The sequence below is a fragment of the Malaya genurostris genome, chromosome 1, assembly GCF_030247185.1.
Source record: "Malaya genurostris strain Urasoe2022 chromosome 1, Malgen_1.1, whole genome shotgun sequence".
In the NCBI taxonomy this organism is placed as follows: domain Eukaryota; kingdom Metazoa; phylum Arthropoda; class Insecta; order Diptera; family Culicidae; genus Malaya; species Malaya genurostris.
Window position 1 is genome coordinate 94,116,410 of NC_080570.1, and position 18,096 is coordinate 94,134,505.

The 18,096-nt window shown below is 36.1% G+C and overlaps 1 protein-coding gene across 1 annotated transcript in view; it reads right to left on the reverse strand.

Annotated features, from left to right (window-relative positions):
* Window positions 1–10,733, reverse strand: part of LOC131425108 (zinc transporter ZIP1) — a 50,052-nt gene extending 39,319 nt beyond the window's left edge. Inside the window, exon 1 of the mRNA XM_058586703.1 lies at window positions 8,959–10,733. Within this exon, the coding sequence (XP_058442686.1) occupies window positions 8,959–10,108 (1,150 nt within the window). The 5' untranslated portion in view covers window positions 10,109–10,733. The remainder of the gene's footprint in view (window positions 1–8,958) is intronic.
* Window positions 10,734–18,096: the final 7,363 nt, after the last annotated feature.

Here is an 18,096-nt window from a genome sequence, read left to right on the forward strand (position 1 = left end):
GAAGTTGGATAAATGATGCCACACAAAAAATTATTACCACAGATTATTAAATTTTGCAAAATATAAAACATTTTTATAAAGGGAACGGAAAGGTTAGAGCAAATAAAGAACAACCAAGTAAGCAAGTTTAGATTCTGGGGGACGGGTATAGCGTGATAGTGTGCCTTTGACGCCTTTCTCGCAGCCCACCTGGGTTCAATCCCCAACCCCGCACATAGGGTCAGAAAGCTTCTCTGATCCGAAGAGGTGAATGACCTTAAGGTTAAAACCTTTATAAAAAAAAGTTTAGATTCTATTCCGAATATTATGATACGATCACAAACATTTCCCTTACTATTCCAGTGATAATAAATATTCGAAAGTGGTAAACTATAGCACATTTTACATTGTAGTAAATTATAGTAACATAGTTGGGAGGGCATGGCCACTCCAATAAATCTTTTGGAGGGGCAAAACATGTTCTGCCCACCCATAGTTGCCGCTTCTGATGTTGAAGGCCTAACGGATCACCTTCCATTTCTCGAATACGGTTGAACCGATTTCCATAAAGTTGTATATATGTATATTCGTCATCCTAAGTCACGATGTAAAAAATGTAATTTCAAAACCGAGCTCAAAACTGTTTCAAGTTGTAGATCGAATCGACGTCGGCGAAACTGGTATCTGGTTTCCAGTTACGGAAATAGGGTTAGTAGAAAAATTTGAACCATTAGTCTTTTTAGTTATTATCTGACATAGATCTATACGAAACTTCTGTCATCGTAGTTTTTTGCGACGTATTTTGTGATCTTCGTGATAATTTAGTGATTTTTGAGGTTCAGAAAGTGTTTTTGTGATTCAGCAACATTGACTTTCAACATTTTTTGATAATACTAACAAGTTAAAGATCCATAAAATTATTTTTTTATAAAATCATGTTGGAAAAAGTGTGTGTAGCAAGTGTCCTCTGGTTTACGGGAACCGACGTACAAATGGTTTTTTTTTTTGAAAGGTGGCATTTATGTGAAGTTTGTCTGCTATATTACATAAGGAAAATCCACCGCGAAAGTGGAGAAAAAATGAAAAATTTGTTTGCATGGAAATGAAAATTTTTCACTCAATGCATACTAGATCTCCGAAGATTGTTTGGCGCGTAACGAGTGCAATTCTTGCCCGCTGGAGAGCAAAACATGAACACTAGATTATTAAAAAAAACGTTTGGCGCGCAACGAGCTGTTTTGTGTGCAACCTTTACTGAGCCTACATGATCGAAGTGCTCCACTATCGAACAACATGCCTAACTAAGTATGGGCACCAAATTATTCAACCAAGGTTTTCTTAAAATTTTAAAAATGTGAATCCCTCTCTTCATGATGAATGCAGTTATTGTTCTTCACAATGCGCAGAAATTTTGATTTAGAGACAACTGGATTGAAATGTGCAAAGTGGCAAAGTCAAATTATCACCGTTAACTCGAACACCAAAACAGTTTAGCTCTCAATAAAGTAATTCCTTTTGAATTCGCATAATGTTTTTTGTTTTTTCTTGTTTGGCTTAAATTTTGCATAAGCATTACCCATACCCAGAAAATTAAATTTTTATCATCAGTTGTAGTCATAGACTGTAAGTAAAAAAATGAACTGCTTGAACTTCATTAGATTAACCCAAACACAACTTTGTTACACATTCACATTCAATTGATGAATGAAAAAATTGGAGTGAATTACGAATATAATCTGGTACATAAAATCATAGCCTCTGTTGCTATCTTATCACTACACCTAAGATGTTTTGGAACAATTTAAATGAATGAAGTCCATGTTATACCGAAATAGGCGAAACCAAATAGCTGCCCTGAAAGTGGAAATCCATCTTGGCCTTAAAAGATGTAATATTGTAATACAAATCAACTGGTGTAATACAATCAACTGATTGTAATACAAAACAGCTGATCAACGAAGTAAAATATTCTGCTATTGGAGGCGATACAAAGCAATGTGAAAGACTTAGTTTTAGACTATCAAAATTGCTCTAATGGCAAATGGTTGAATTACGAGCAAATAAATAATTAATTATCATTACAACGATAATTCAACCATTTATCTATATTATCTATAGCAACAATCCAGCGTGCTTTGGAACCAGATGGAAACTTTAGACCGATAGAATTTAGCAATTTTTATGAGTTTTATGGAACAAAAAGGTCAATAGATGCAAACGGTAGAATCAACGTTCACAAGATTAGATATCATTACATAAGATTACATCTTCTAGAACGGATTCATACTTGATCAATGACTTTACATTAGCTTTTAAACAAGCCTATAATTCGTGGAGTATATTCGTGAAAGTTCAGCCGGTAGAAAATTACGGCTAGTCTGTAATATCACTTGTACCATTATATCTCCGGAACCAGAAATGAAAGCCATTTCAATTTCAAAAATGATCAATAGCCCAATAATAACTTTCAAACGGGCCTAATTTGTTGAAATCGGTTTAGCTATCTCCTAGAAATCTGACTAGAAATAAAAAAGAGCGTTTTGTAGTTTATGCTACTTATACCATTATATCTACAGAACAAGCAAAGATCACCATTCGATCTTCAAACTTGGTCAATGTCTTAACAATGGCTTTCAAACGTGGCAAACTGTGATGAAATTGCTTTAGCCATCTCGGGAAAAGTTAAACGGTAAGAAAAAGGTAAGTTTGGTCGTTTATGTCACTTATTCCTCCATATCTTCAGACGCAGTAATGGCATTTTAACTTCGAACTTGATTAATGACTTAGAAGTAGTTTTTAATCGAATGTAAGTTTGTTGAAATTGGCTCCGCTATCTTTGCGATAGCTGAGCGGTAAAAAAGTTAGTTTTGTCGGTAACGTCATTTATACCATTATAACACATGGATCAATAAGTCCCCAGACTAACAATGGAAACAACATTTTTTTTGCAAAATTTTTTTTATTCATCAACATAATCACCTTTTAGGGTGATACAATGGTTCCAACGTTATTCCAATTTTTCAATACCATGTTTATAAAAAAAATTATCTTTCGCTTCAAAATAAGCTTCAGTCTCAGCGATGAGCCAAATCTTTTTCCCTGGAGCATTTTTTTAAGATCAGCAAAGAGTCAGTAGTCACTGGGGGCTAAATCTGGCGAGTATGGGGGGTGGGGAAGCAGATCAAAACCCAATTCGTTCAATTTCGCCATTGTTTTCATCGACTTGTGGCAGGGTGCATTGCAGCAATCGCGGCACCCATCTGTGTCATCTCAGCAATCTCACGGAGCTTCACTTTACGATATTTCATTATAATTTTTGTCACTTCACTCACATTTTTCGGTGTAACGGCTTCCACAGGTCTACCCGAGCGTTCCGCGTCATTTGTGTCGGTACGACCACGTTTAAACTCGGCGAACCACCGACAAATCGTTGCTTTTGATGGACAAGAGTCCGGATAACATTTTTCAATCCATTGTTTCGCTTGCACGGTGTTTTTACCCATTAAAAAACAATGTTTTATCAAAACACGAAACTCGGTTTTTTCCATTTTTTTTAAACAAACTACAAAACGACTTTACTCCAACCTCGATAACTCAGCTGTTTCTGGTCGGATCGTCTTAAAATTTTGACCCGTCTCAAGCAAAGGTTAGTACTCTAGAAAGACGTGGTTACTGGTTTACTACGAGCGCCATCTCTGCTTTAGTCTCGGGACTTATTGATCCATGTGTTATCTCCGAGATCAGAAGTGACTGCCATTTGAACTTCGAACTTAATCAATGACTCAATAGTGGCCTTCAAACGAGCCTAAGCTTGTGAATCAGGTTTCTGAGAAACTATAGCTGTAAGAAAAAATGCGTTATGTCCGTTGCGTCACTTATACCATTACATTTTCGGAACCAGAAGTGACAGTCATTTAAACTTTATACTTGATTAATAATTGGTCTTGGACATAGACAAGATAACTCTAAATCGTCGCCATTAAAAAGATTGAACCAATGTGAAAATAAAATCATGGACATTTAAGAATTATCTGTATTTGTCATTTCTTTTTGTTGTGAATGTCGAAAATATGTAACAATGTAAAAGTCACTATAAACTGGAATTACCAAATTTGTCAACTATCCAATCTAAAACTCAAGTTGAACACAATGAATGTTTTGAGAATATTCATTCTCATTGTAAATTACCACCGATGTATAATTTATTCATAATATGTTTCGAACTATATGTAAAAAGTTTTTCTTCTGAAACCGACATATTCGATTGTAAAAAAATGACTTATTTTTACAGTTCATATAACTCATATTCAATGTATTCTGATATACTATATTTCTAAGTGCTGAAGAAAGTAAGTTTAAAATTACATGCCTATTGAACTATAAGACCTTTTATTTGAATGTAAGTTTATGAGAATCGACTCAGTCATCTTCGAAATGACTTCCGTTTAGAAGTTTTTGACCACAATATTCGATACTTCCAGAACCGTAAACTAGAAGCTGATATAGCTAAAGTCGATATGTTTGACCATTAACTAACAAGTTCCTCAAATTGGTACAGTATTAGGCGCAGTTTCGAGTTTCTACGTTCTTTACATCGTCTCTCTAAACAACGGTTTGTAATTTTCAACATTCATCATCTTCTAATAATGGAACCGGTAGTTGGATCCGATTAAAAATGAATATCTTCCTATGAGAGTATAAGATTTTTCATTTGAATCTAATTTTATGAACATCGGTTCAATCGAAGTTCGTGAAAATCGGTTTAACCATTCCTGACAAATCGGAGTGCATTTCATTTTAGAAACATGCGAATGCAGCTATGTAATGAAAACCGCGAAAATGTTACCACAGAGACGAGGCTCGAGCCCAGTAGCTCCTAACCGGGGAAATTGTTTTGCCAATTATACATATACACCCTACATATGAAAACATATGAAGAGACAGCCCAATTGATTGGAAGATCCATGCATGCTTCGCTTTACTTGGCCGCCATAGCATCCAATTATAGTCCTATCTCTATGGAAACACATTCAACAGAAAAACAACACACACTTCACTTCTGCTTTGCCGTCAGACGCTGATTTGAGATTTTGTTTTTGTCTCTTTTGGCAAAAAGCACATACTACCAAACGCTACAACGCTCGGATATCGAAGGAATAGCTTATAATAAGGTTATATTAAGTGATTAGAAAGCTATTTATTTGATAGAATTGTGCCACAGTGTAGTGTTTTAGGACCAATTTTGTTCATTATGTACATAAATGGCATAAAGCGAGTTTTTCGGTTATGTGAACTAAATTTGCTGGAGATACTGTTTCGTTCATCATAGCTAAAATTTTGGATGAAGCGGTTGCACATTTGAACGAACACCTACATTCTGGCTCAGTGGTTAAAACAAAAAAAACTGAATTTCGCTAAAACTAAATATATAATTATTTTTTCTTCAAGCACTGGACATGAAGCCAATATTGAAAATGATGTAGAGGTTATTGATCGCTTGATTGATGAAAAGCCAACATTCAAATCTCTCGTTAACAATGTCATCAAGAAGGATGCCAAAAAGTACGGTGTATTATGCCACTCAAAAAATGATTCAACAACCAATAGTAAAATTCTTTTCTATAAATCAATCATTTTTCCTCATCGATTCTGTACTTTGATGTATATTGAGACTACCGGGATATCAAAATAAGGTCATGTGATTGATTTTAAAATGTAATATATATATATATATATATATATATATATATATATATATATATATATATATATATATATATATATATATATATATATATATATATATATATATATATATATATATATATATATATATATATATATATATATATATATATATATATATATACTACCTCTAATATTCTATTGAATGCATTACAACGGCTATCAGTGATACAAAGACTATATTATTTAAGAATGGAGCTCATTTTTTAAATCTCAAATGGCGTACTGCCTCGATATTTGTGTGATTGGGTTGAAAGAGTAAGTGACTTGCATACCTTATGATCAAAAAAGAACCGGAATTTTCATTTTAAAATTCCCGCGCTTGTCCAATCGGTAAACTTTTATTCTTTCAACGTTGGCAACACTTTTATACACATTCTGTCAAATTTTGACGCATATCCTACGATTAGTTTTTGTTTGGCGTCTATACAAAGAAGTTGAAAAATTTTCGTGTGGCGATTTTTATAATGGATGAAAATTTAGAACAACGTGCGTGCATCAAATTTTGTGTTGCAAATGGATTTAAGTGTTCCGAAACGTTGAAAATGTTAGAAAAGGCCTTTGGTGAATCGTGTCTAGGAAAAACACAGGCATACGAGTTGTATAAACACTTCAAAGGTGGTCGTACAAGCTTGGATCATGATGAGATCCCTGGCCGCCCAACAACATCTGTTACTGAAGAAAACATTTTTATTCGTTCATTTCAGAGTTTAAAAATGTGTTGATAGAGGTGATCTGGAAATTGAACTGGACTGGATATGTTCTCTTGTTATTTGAGAGCTTTAGCATTCTGTGTGTCAAGTTCGACTCTTGACATCGTAAGATTTGATTATCAAATTATTGCTTATATTTCGGAATCTAATCGAGATCGGAGGATGTTGATGGAATTGAGTTAGACTTGGCTCATCCGCAGTCTTGTTACTCCTTCGTAGCTTATGATTGTAGCGATGAACTGATCCGGCGGGAAGGGTGTGGTGAATTACCGTCTGATATTGACAATCGGGTTCGATTCCTGATTTGTTTAAGAATCTGCTCGGGTAGGAACTTTTCTTGAATAATCCTGGATAGTAAACTGGTAATATTTGAATGTTTTCTTGTTCTCAGTCGTTCTTTAAAAGGAAAATCTACACCTGCTTAATTAACCAGATCGTTTCTGATTTAGTTCACTGGTTTAAATATATGATGCAATACACTAAAGTCTTTTTTATGCTAGTTTACGTACCGCATAAAAAAACGCATCAAAAAAATTGCATAACTCTGAAAATTCGCATAAGAAAAAACCGCATAACTCTGAAACTTCGCATAAAAAAACCGCATAACTCTGAAATTTCGCATAAAACAACCGCAGATAGGAAACCGCATAACTCTGAAACTTTGCATAAAAAGAACCGCATAACTCTGAAAATTCGCATAAAAAAGTCGCATAAAAAACCCGCATAAAAATAAAGACCTCAGTGTATTTATTAGCATTTAGATAAACTGTCCAGCTCACATCTTTGTAGGGGTACAAGGCAGGACCATAATCATCATCACCACTACCAACTTAAGGAATTCGTTTCTTTTTACATGGTCCCTTGTTACAAAGCACTCTTGAAATTGAAACCGAAAGTTAGAGTCAAAAGTAGGATCTGGATGAAAATCCTGAATTGTCTATAAGAAAATGAGACCTTTTGTTTGAATCTAAGTTTGAGAAAATCTGTGCAACCATCTCCGAGAAAACTGAGAGCGTATTTTAGTTAAACGCACATACAATCTCGACGAACTAATTTGAAAGTTGTGTGACACTTGACCCTTCACTGTGATTGCATATTCCTTCCATATGGTGGGAAAACAAACAAAAAGTAGCAAAATACCGTCTTTGTGGGGACGTACTATTAGCACAGGAAACATACATCCAAATAGAGATCTCAATGTGAGTAAGAAATTCAACGGTTGTTTGGCGGGCGCTCGGGCTTACACACGATGGCAAATCTTGCGTAAAAAAATCTTGCGCAACAAATATTTTTTCCGAATTTTTGCTTGGATGTTGTACACAACTTTTTCGAAAAAGTTTGTACTAGTTTGAAGTTGGTTGCATCACAGCTCAAACCAGGTAATTAATTCTCGCGCTGAACAGTACGACTATCTCGTTTTCATACAATCATATTATCAAATATATACTACAACTGCTTACATTTAATCTAACCATAGTTTATTCTTGTGAATCAATCATGTTTATTTAGAATTGAACGGTATGTTTACTCTGAATATATACAGTATTAAAATTAAAAATCAAAATATTTCACACCGAAGTTCGCGAAAAAATTAATGAAACCGACACCATGTCCAGAGCTCCAATAGATCTGCTATTGCAACAATTTCAATAAAAAGGCGCGAAATACGATTAAGCTATACGTCGGAGAGAAAACTGCTGAATGCACTTCTTTGTGCAATCTAAACCGACCACTCTCGTCAGTTTTCAACAGTTTTGTGAACATCCAGCGGAACATTTTCAATGGACATTGTCAATCAAGGTTATTCAAAGCAAACACCAAACACAATCCAGTAGTGTAGCAACCAAGCCACAAAACATGTTTAACTGTATCTGCTCTGTTTTCCAACACATTGCCAAGTACTTTTGATGAGATAAACATTAATTGAGACACATACATTTTATCGACTGCGTGACTCTCTCGGCGTTTGAGAGCAACCTTGCTTCGGAGGAACAAAAACATTACCTTGAATGACTTGGAGACCACTGTTTCCAGCTTGCTCCAGTTACCTTCCGCTCATATACCATGCGTGCAGTTACTCACCAGAACAAGATTGAAAGATGCCTATCATCAGAAACCTGTTTGAATGGTTTGTTTTTACTAAATCACGATTTCGGTATGGATCTTTGCAAAAAAAATTACGACTAGTATGATTAACGCTCCCATCAGTTCCAAGATTTGCATTTATATATATACATACACAGTCATTGCAAATATTTCACTCAACTTATAATGATATGTTGTAGTGAACAAAGTGAAAAAATCGAGTTCATTTATTTTTAATAAAATAAAATTTCTTTGGTCTAGTATTTCACGAATTCCTTAACTAAATGTTTTCAATTGACTGTTTGAATAAACTTGCATTGAATAAGTTATCAGTAACGCGAAAATCACAGAAGAATACTGATCAATATTCATCACACGGTATCAAATTTATATACACTGAAGCTTGTTTTATATTATGCATTCGTTTTCTACTTACTTAAAAACATAATTCCAAACATAAAGAAGAAACCGATGAGCACCGCCAGGTACTGCCATAGACCGGACCGATCTTTTGAAAGAACTTCAAAGAAAATGACGTACAACAGTGTTCCAGAGGCAAGCCCTTGTAGAATAACGGATATCACCTGCATATCGTCACCACTGCTTCCGTTGCTCAAAAGAATTCCGATTCCGATTCCCAGTGGACTAACGACAGAGTATATGAAAATGTAACCGATGGCTAGCCAGAACGAGGTTTGTGCTACAATCAATTCCACTCCAACACAAAAGGCAATGACAAACTTATGTGCTGCCACTGCTCCAAACATGTACCAGACAGTGGAAGTGGATCCTTCCAAGCCAACCGCAAGCCCTTCGAATAACTCGTGCACCGATAGAGCGAGGACAATCAGCAAACCACGTATCGAAGAAACTAGTTTCCCATCGACATTTGAAGTAGGTACATGATGATGAACATGATGATCATGGGGGTGGTGAGTATTATCAATCATCATGGAACCATTTATTTCTGATTTAATTCCACGTTTTTGATTTTCTAAATCATTCGAGATAAGATCTGCGGTGGAAATGCTTCCGCTGCGGACATCACTATTTTTCTTTCGCGTTATAATGCTTTCCCTGGCATGTGTTCCTCTCATAATAGCTCCACTGGCAGCATCCAATTCATTTATTTTGGCTTCGTTCACCTTTCTTTCGTGTCTGTGCAGATAGACGTGGACCAACTCTTCCACGAGATATATAATAAAAAATCCTGAGCACATTAGAAATTCTCCTAAACTGAATCTTAGCTCAGGAATGTGGCCTTCTTCCGTAAGTTCTTCGATGATCTCGTTAATTTCTGGTAGTAGATGCTGGAACGTTGTACAAAGAAGCGCACCTCCACCAAACGAAAGAAGTACGGACACCACGAGACTTGCTTTGGTATCCGATGCGCTATCAGTCCACTTAAACCATTGGGCTAATTTGAATGGCGCTACTCCGCATACCATACTAACCGCAAACAAAACGACCATAGCCGTCGATTTGGCAAACACAATCGATTCCGTATCATCATCTTCATGATCATGATCATGATCTGTGGCTCTAATACCGAGAATATTTTCTACTGTACCGTTCAGTTCCATCATAATGTAACTAACTCCAAACGATTCACTAATCTCGCGTTAGGGGCGTTGAACGTGAAGTTTCAGGAACTATTTTTCTTTATTAGAAAAGCCTGCATACACCAATACTCCAACAGCATCAAACTAGCACCGCGTTGCAATTCACAATCCCTAAGTCCTAATTACCGAGTGCAATCCCTTCCAACCGACGATACAACAAATTAGCTCGTGTCTTCCCGATTGCAGTTCTCTATTCCATCAAGTGCAAATACGGACTAACTGTAGCAGGTATAAACCCAACCGTCTTATAATCAGGTATAAGATTACAGAGAGTAATTTATATCCGCAAAAAAACGCTCTCTGGTTTCTCCAAAGGTGCTGCCCAAGACAGCAGGTAGGTTTGTATAGTTGATATATTGCCGGCTAGATGGGATCCTCACAGTTGTATTAGTTGCCTACTAAAAGCAGACCTATCAAGATTCTCTTGATGGTAGTGTGAGTAGAGTACTTCAAGACAAATTACATTCAGTGTCCGCCAAAACCATCTGTACGCGAGGAGCAACAAAATAAAAGAGTGCCACTTATCCACTGTCTTCGAAGTTAATAGATCTTTTTTTTTTTCTTACACTCTGTTTTATATCTCCACTTTGAGATTCAGATCAGAATATTGAGATGCATATCTGCGTACGTGGGGAGACTGTCGAACTGTCGGTAAGCTTATGTGTGATAACGTGTTATATGAATGCGCACGTTGGTTCCAATCGTATTTATACCAACTGAAAGTTCAATATCACTTGCAATACTTGTATAGGATAATGATACAAACTAAAACACTGTCGTTATGTTTATGTGGGAAAAATTAAGGAAGATAGACTATGTTATTATTTATTGTGGTTAATAAAAATAGTCTATGCATGGTTGATATGACAAAAATTCGCGGAGATGGTTAATCCGATTTTCACACACACACATGATTTCACCACCACCAAATCACATGAAAAAATCTACTTTCCAACGCTATTAAATTTAAGAAAGTGTTTCCGTACATGACGATGTAAATAAGAACAAACTTCATTGAACTAGAATAATTCCTATATATTTATTTTATTCCGGATACATCAGTTCTCAGTTCCCGCTTTCGAAAGTATCAAAAATGGTGATTAAAAACCTCTATCATTTAGAGCGACGAAACAAAAAAGAGAACATTTCTTCTAAGTTTGTCCTTGTTAAATAGTAGTCGAAAACTCCAATCATTTTCTCAGCGATGGCTGAATGTCGATGTCTCATAAGCTGCAAATGAATTTAATCCGGATTCGACTTCCAGTTCCAGAAGTACAGGGCGAAGTGTGTTTAAAATTCCCCTCCTCTTTTAAAGCGACGATACAAAGAACGGATCTTTTTTCTAAATTTGACCCAACATTGTTTCAATTTGTAACAGTTTTGTTTATTCAAGATTCGATGGAAAGTTTTTTGAAAAACACAACAGCTGTATTTAGGAGAGTACGTGTGATATATGAAAGACGCACTAGGTAAATTAGAGCAGATTTTAAAATTTTATCAAAACTATTCGAATTGGAAAACCTTTCTTGTTGAAGGCAATCAAACTCTCTCCGGTTATGTCTTGCTTCGAGTGATAGGAAATTTAAATTCAAACAAGTTTTTTTCTTTCCATTTAAAATAAAGTATTTTTGTTCACTTATATGAATTTAGATTATAATCAATATAACGGATGGAAAAAGTACACACCATAAACATTTAAAATATACAGGTGACCCAATCCCACATATGATGCAATTCATTAAGATTTAATTTGTCAAATAACGGGAAATTCAATTTTTAATGACCTAATGTTATTTCATGTACATGTACATGTACTTGAACGTACATTATTTAGGACAACCGTGACGCTTCACTCATGTGCATCTTATAAGTTTTAAAATCACAAGATTTTTTCGAAGTGTGTATGTTCCAGTGTTATGTAGTTTGAACACACTTTGTTGAAATTATGTTCATTTATGATTCGCTTGTGTTTATTGTGTTTGAGTTGTTGCCAATAATTATTGTAATTGGTTTTTATCAAATCTTTTCAATGCTAATGAACAACTTACCGTAATTGTTGCAAGTATTGATTATCGATACCCATATCCAAAAAAGAAATGACAAATAAGTTTTGATGACTAGTATCGAACAAATCAATGGTATGGCTTTTTTTGAAATCTCATCGCATTATAAATTATTATAAAACGTTATAAAAATCTTATCTATAAATGTACAAATTACTGCAATATTGAGATTAGAATAGACACTAAGTTTTAAAAAAAAATCACATACATACACATCTGTGTTCTGTACAGTTAAACTTATAAAACCTTGTACAAATACTTCGACGACTAAAGTATATTTGAAGAATAATTAAAAAAATTATGATCACTATTATCATATACATTTTTAAATACTTTTTTGACACTTAAGTTAATACAAGAAAGTTTGCTTGGGTATCAACTTATAAGACCTACAAATTGGAACTGTTTGAATGATAATTTGAAATTTATAACACTCAACATCCTTTAATTCCGTAATCGCAATTTGGATTCGGGTAAAACCCACAGCTGGCTTCCGGTTCACTGGCGCAACGGCGATCTTAACCAATCCTTTTTAGAAAGAAATTTCCTAAACTGGCAAAACAACTTTTCGAATTTACAGAACCTCTTAGTTGATGGCTAAACTCTCTACGACTATACCGATCTCCGATTTCTAATTCCAAAAGTTTAATATTCTCCACATTCCTCTTTTGATTACGCAATTATAGGGCCATAAGTGTGGAAAATTCAGCAGCACGAATGGGTATCCCGTGGTCCCAAACGATCTAAAATACTGTTTGCCACCTTCGCAGCAAACTAAAAAGATACCTTTAGAAATCAGAATCCAAGCATCCAAGAAAGGTGCCAAAATGCACATTAATTTATCTGCTAAAACTTTTTAGGGTAGAGACGACGAACTCCTCTGACTATTGTTCCTTACCATATTGAGTGAGAAAAGATAGAATATCCGTCAATTTTGGTTCACCATACACAGATTCACCCATGTATGGAGCACCAAAAATTTGGATACGTAGTTACGTCAATGCAGGATAGTTACATATCGGATGATATGAAATACCGTAATTGAATTCACACAAATCAAACGGAGCACCCTAAATGGTAGCCATGTGATAGTTGAGTTTGCAATGTCTAGTCAGAGCTCTGACCAGAATACTGCAAATATACTCGTTCTGGAATGCAATGATTTAAATCTGGCAAAAATTTCTCCTGTGCTTTAGCCAACTAGTTGACAGTGATTAAGCTACATCTTTCTTTCGTAGTACCAGTTCTAGCCAACTCATCCATGATAGTTGATGACTAACAATTTCCAGCATCCGAATTTTCAACGGTGGGTGAAATCCCAACTGCATCATCCATCTTATGAGGTCCTGTCTCATAGGATGAAGATACAATAGTTACATCATCCCACATTTGACTCAAAATCGTCAGTGTTAAAGAGAGATAAGAAAGATTATGAGGATATCACACTTCGCTTGGCAGCGTGATGAACTAACACTATAAACAACTAAGTATTATATGAAAGAAAATAAACAGTAATGTATTTACTATTGATGGCTTTAGCTCCACGGGATTTCATATAATATGAAGAATATGTTATACGGTAAGACCAGTATACGGTAAATATGCCGAAAAGTGGACATATTTCTTTTTTTGCCTTTCTCATATAGAAAGGCTATGCAATTTTTATTCAATATTACAATATATTTTTAGGCACACTGCTTAAGCTCTAAGATGCCAAGGTTATTTTCTAATCTTAATTTACGACTAACTTAAAACTAGGATAGTATCATTACAATATGTGATCTTAGCTTCTCGAAGATCCAGCGTTCAGCTGGCGATCGGCAGTGGTCGATGTATTCAATATTGCACGAGTCTTCCAGATGGCGTTGGTAAATATTAAGCGCTGGCCGCATCCTTCGGTCCGTGTGGGTCCGCGGAAACACCCCCAGGCAACGAAAGCCCGGCGGGTGGCCCGCATGCTGGGTTTTCGACTGGAGCGGTTTTCCGTGGGCGGTGATGGTGATGTTACGGAAGAGAATGAAAATAAAAGTAAATATTGTGGAAACGGGGTAAAAAGGGGATGTGGGAACAAAATGTCTGAAAACGACAGAGATCTAATTAGTTGCAATCGAGATGGTGAAGAGACAGGGGAGGAGGAATGGAAAAGTTAGTGACAAAAAAAGATCTTGTTAGTTCCAATGAAGATGGTGGACAGGGACGAGGATCGAGAGAATCGAGCGGATGTTAGTGTCGAACCTGTCGTTGGAGATTATACTTTCTGAGCGAGGAATAACACTTTACACTTGTATATCAATGTGTTTAAGGTACTGGTATAAGAGAAGCATATATACACTATCCCGACTCGCCAACACATTCCGAACCGGAACCTCAGGTGCTCTACCTCGGGCCCTAAGGGATTCCAGTACCTTCGACCTGGCGTCACGATACTCTACGCACGACCACGACATATTCCTGTATATACCTTCAATTATCCAGTCTAACTATGACACGCAGTTTTGAGCTCCGCAAGGGCAAGTCCCACAAATGTTCTGTTTATGACTACCTTTTCTAGGCTCCTGCAGTCATTAAGTCATCGGCACGGAAATACACCTTGACCAACGAGCTTCGTTTTTAGTGGACTTTTACAACAAGGAAAAGGAAACGAGTGGATCAATTTTTGGTTTAAATAATACCGCCGGATGCCACACTGCTTACCTGTTTGGTGGACTTATACCAACGGGACAAGTTGACCGTAGCGTTATTCTTAGCCAGTTGGGAAATCGCTACCGACACTACACGGCTATCAAGGCTGCTCAGAAAAGGATTGGTGGTCGAGCAGCCAGTCTTACACAAAGATCAGTAATGTCATTATTACCAACTTATGTCATTTTTTATGAACGTTTAAGAGCAGTAATAATGACATCTTCATACAAATGTGAACTGTCACCTAATAATCAATTAAAACGTAACTAGATCTCGTGTAAGGGCTCCTAATTAGACGTAGACTCCGATATCAATCCTTCCTTTCACTTTTCTCTTTCTTTCTTTCCTCCGAAAAACTCACCGCCGCTGCCCAGGGAAAGCATTCTTCCATCAACTGTCAGAATGCGAGACATCCGCCAGAATTTTTTCTCCAGTTGTGTGTTGTGCAGACAATACTAAGCAACCATAACTAAGGTGATTATTTATTAGGTGATTACTACCAAAACGCAGAGCATCCACTGGGGTTGGTTACCTCCGAATGAGTCCCGCGGCTAGGCCAGGAATCTAAACCAAACACCTGGAACCTGAAATTTCGAACGAATGACAGAAACAACAGTTGTACTAAAAGCACATTTATTGAAATAATTTTAAATATATGATGTAAATTACATTTTTACAATCAACACAGGTTAACGTCAGGGTTAACAAAATTAAAAAAATTAAAATGAAAATTACATCGAAGGCGTTATTACACCACTAGGTAGATTCAAACAAGTTTGTTCGAATTCACGTCAAACCAATTTATTATCATTGTACTTAGAATAACCAAGAGCAAAAGATCATTATTTAGTTAATCAAGAAAGCACTGCCAAAATGTCACCGAGCAAATATTTTTTTCGCTGTTATCTCGGAAAGTTGTCATACAGTTATAATATCATACAACTACCGATGCTTTTCTATTTACAAATCCAAACAATTACTAATCTGTTTACTACGTTCACAGCTGTTCAAAAATCAGTGAAAGAACCGACAACCGTTAAACACTTGGAGCGCAGAAGTAATCTGATTGGTGTTTATCGTTTATTTATCATCATTCATTGCAGTACTACAGTTGATCATGCTTTTTTGACACATTTGCAACAGTACAAGCCAAAAAAAAATTCTTATAAAGTTCCCCGATTCTATATTTTGCACAACTTTTTTTATTTTTTTTATTAATTTCAAAATAATATTTGAATTCTGATTTTATCAGATTTTTTTTTATTTGTTAAATCCTTCCTTCACGTACCTGCTATAAGAAATGGAAACAACTCCTTAAATTTTTGAATTAAACGATTTATTGGTTTTTGTGATATCACCGTCACCGCAAATGACAGCAAAAAAATGTTTTGGGATATAGACTGTACACTCTACAATTTTCTATTATAATATTCTATTTTTGTATTTCTATTATTAAGCGGGAAGAAAAAAAAATCGTTTTGTCGGGTACAGTGACAGCCACGTGACAAAGAAAACATCAGTTTGCTTTCACATCTCATCCAAGTCAGTCGATTAAACACAAATCCGCTTACGTTCGAGACGAAAGGAATCAAGTATAGTACCTTATGATCAAAAAAGAACCGGAATTTTCATTTTAAAATTCCCGCGCTTGTCCAATCGGTAAACTTTTATTCTTTCAACGTTGGCAACACTTTTATACACATTCGGTCAAATTTTGACGCATATCGTACGATTAGTTTTTGTTTGGCGTCTATACAAAGAAGTCGAAAAATTTTCGGGTGACGATTTTTATAATGGATGAAAATTTAGAACAACGTGCGTGCATCAAATTTTGTGTTGCAAATGGATTTAAGTGTTCCGAAACGTTGAAAATGTTAGAAAAGGCCTTTGGTGAATCGTGTCTAGGAAAAACACAGGCATAGGAGTGGTATAAACGCTTCAAAGGTGGTCGTACGAGCTTGGATCACGATGAGATCCCTGGCCGCTCAACAACATCTGTTACTGAAGAAAAAATTGAATCGGCGAAACAAATCGTGTTGCAAAATCGTTCTGTACCGATTAGAGAGATTGCTGTGTTGTTGGGCATCTCTTATGGATCAGTCGAACACATTTTAACTGATGTTTTGGGTTTGAAACGCGTCGCTTCTCGGCTGGTGCCAAAAAGCTGAATTTCATTCAAAAACAGCGCCGTGTTGATGTGGCCAAAGAGATGATTTCCATCGCAGATAGTGACCCCACATTCATCGAATGCATCATAACTGGTGATGAGGTGTGGATCTATGAATATGACGTCGAAACCGCACAACAATCGACCGAATGGCGCTTCGAAGGCGAGCCGTAACCATCCATTATAAAAATCGCCACACGAAAATTTTTCAACTTCTTTGTATAGACGCCAAACAAAAACTAATCGTACGAAATGCGTCAAAATTTGACAGAATGTGTATAAAAGTGTTGCCAACGTTGAGAGAATAAAAGTTTACCGATTGGACAAGCGCGGAAATTTTAAAATGGAAATTTCGGTTCTTTTTTGATCATAAGGTATTGTGTAGTGAACAATAGAACGATCTCAAAATGAGTGAACAAAACGAACAAAAGCTACCGCCGACACGAAAGAATACAATTGTTGTTGACTTCAGACAGTGCAAAATTCGACCTTCGATACAAGAACTTGAAGGTTTGCTTAAGGAGCACATGCATCTTGACATTAAACGTGTTCATTTACTTCAATGCAATAAGACGAATAATGTTGTTTACAACCAGCTTTATAAAGAGTTGGATGCAATTCAATTCACAAAAAACAATAACAATGTGCACTATGTGGGGCACGAGAACATTAAGTACAACATTCCAGTATATATGGAAGATAGTGCTATAGAAGTGCGTGAGCATGATCTGCCCTCAAGCGTCATCCATTCTTATATTCGCAAAACTATGTCACAATACGGAGAGATTCTCTCTATCGAAAAAAGTGGAAGAATTTTTCCTCGGTATTCTAAATGACGTACGTTTATTACGCATACACTTGAAGAGACCTATACCTTCTTATGTGATTTTCGGTCAAGATACAAGAATTCCGTGCAAATCACTTGTTACCTATGACTATCAGATGGCCATATGTCAATATTGCCAAAAAGCTGTTCACTACGGTAAGTCATGTGACAAACTGGACAAGGAGACAACCACACCAAAGGACAACGGTGCTTC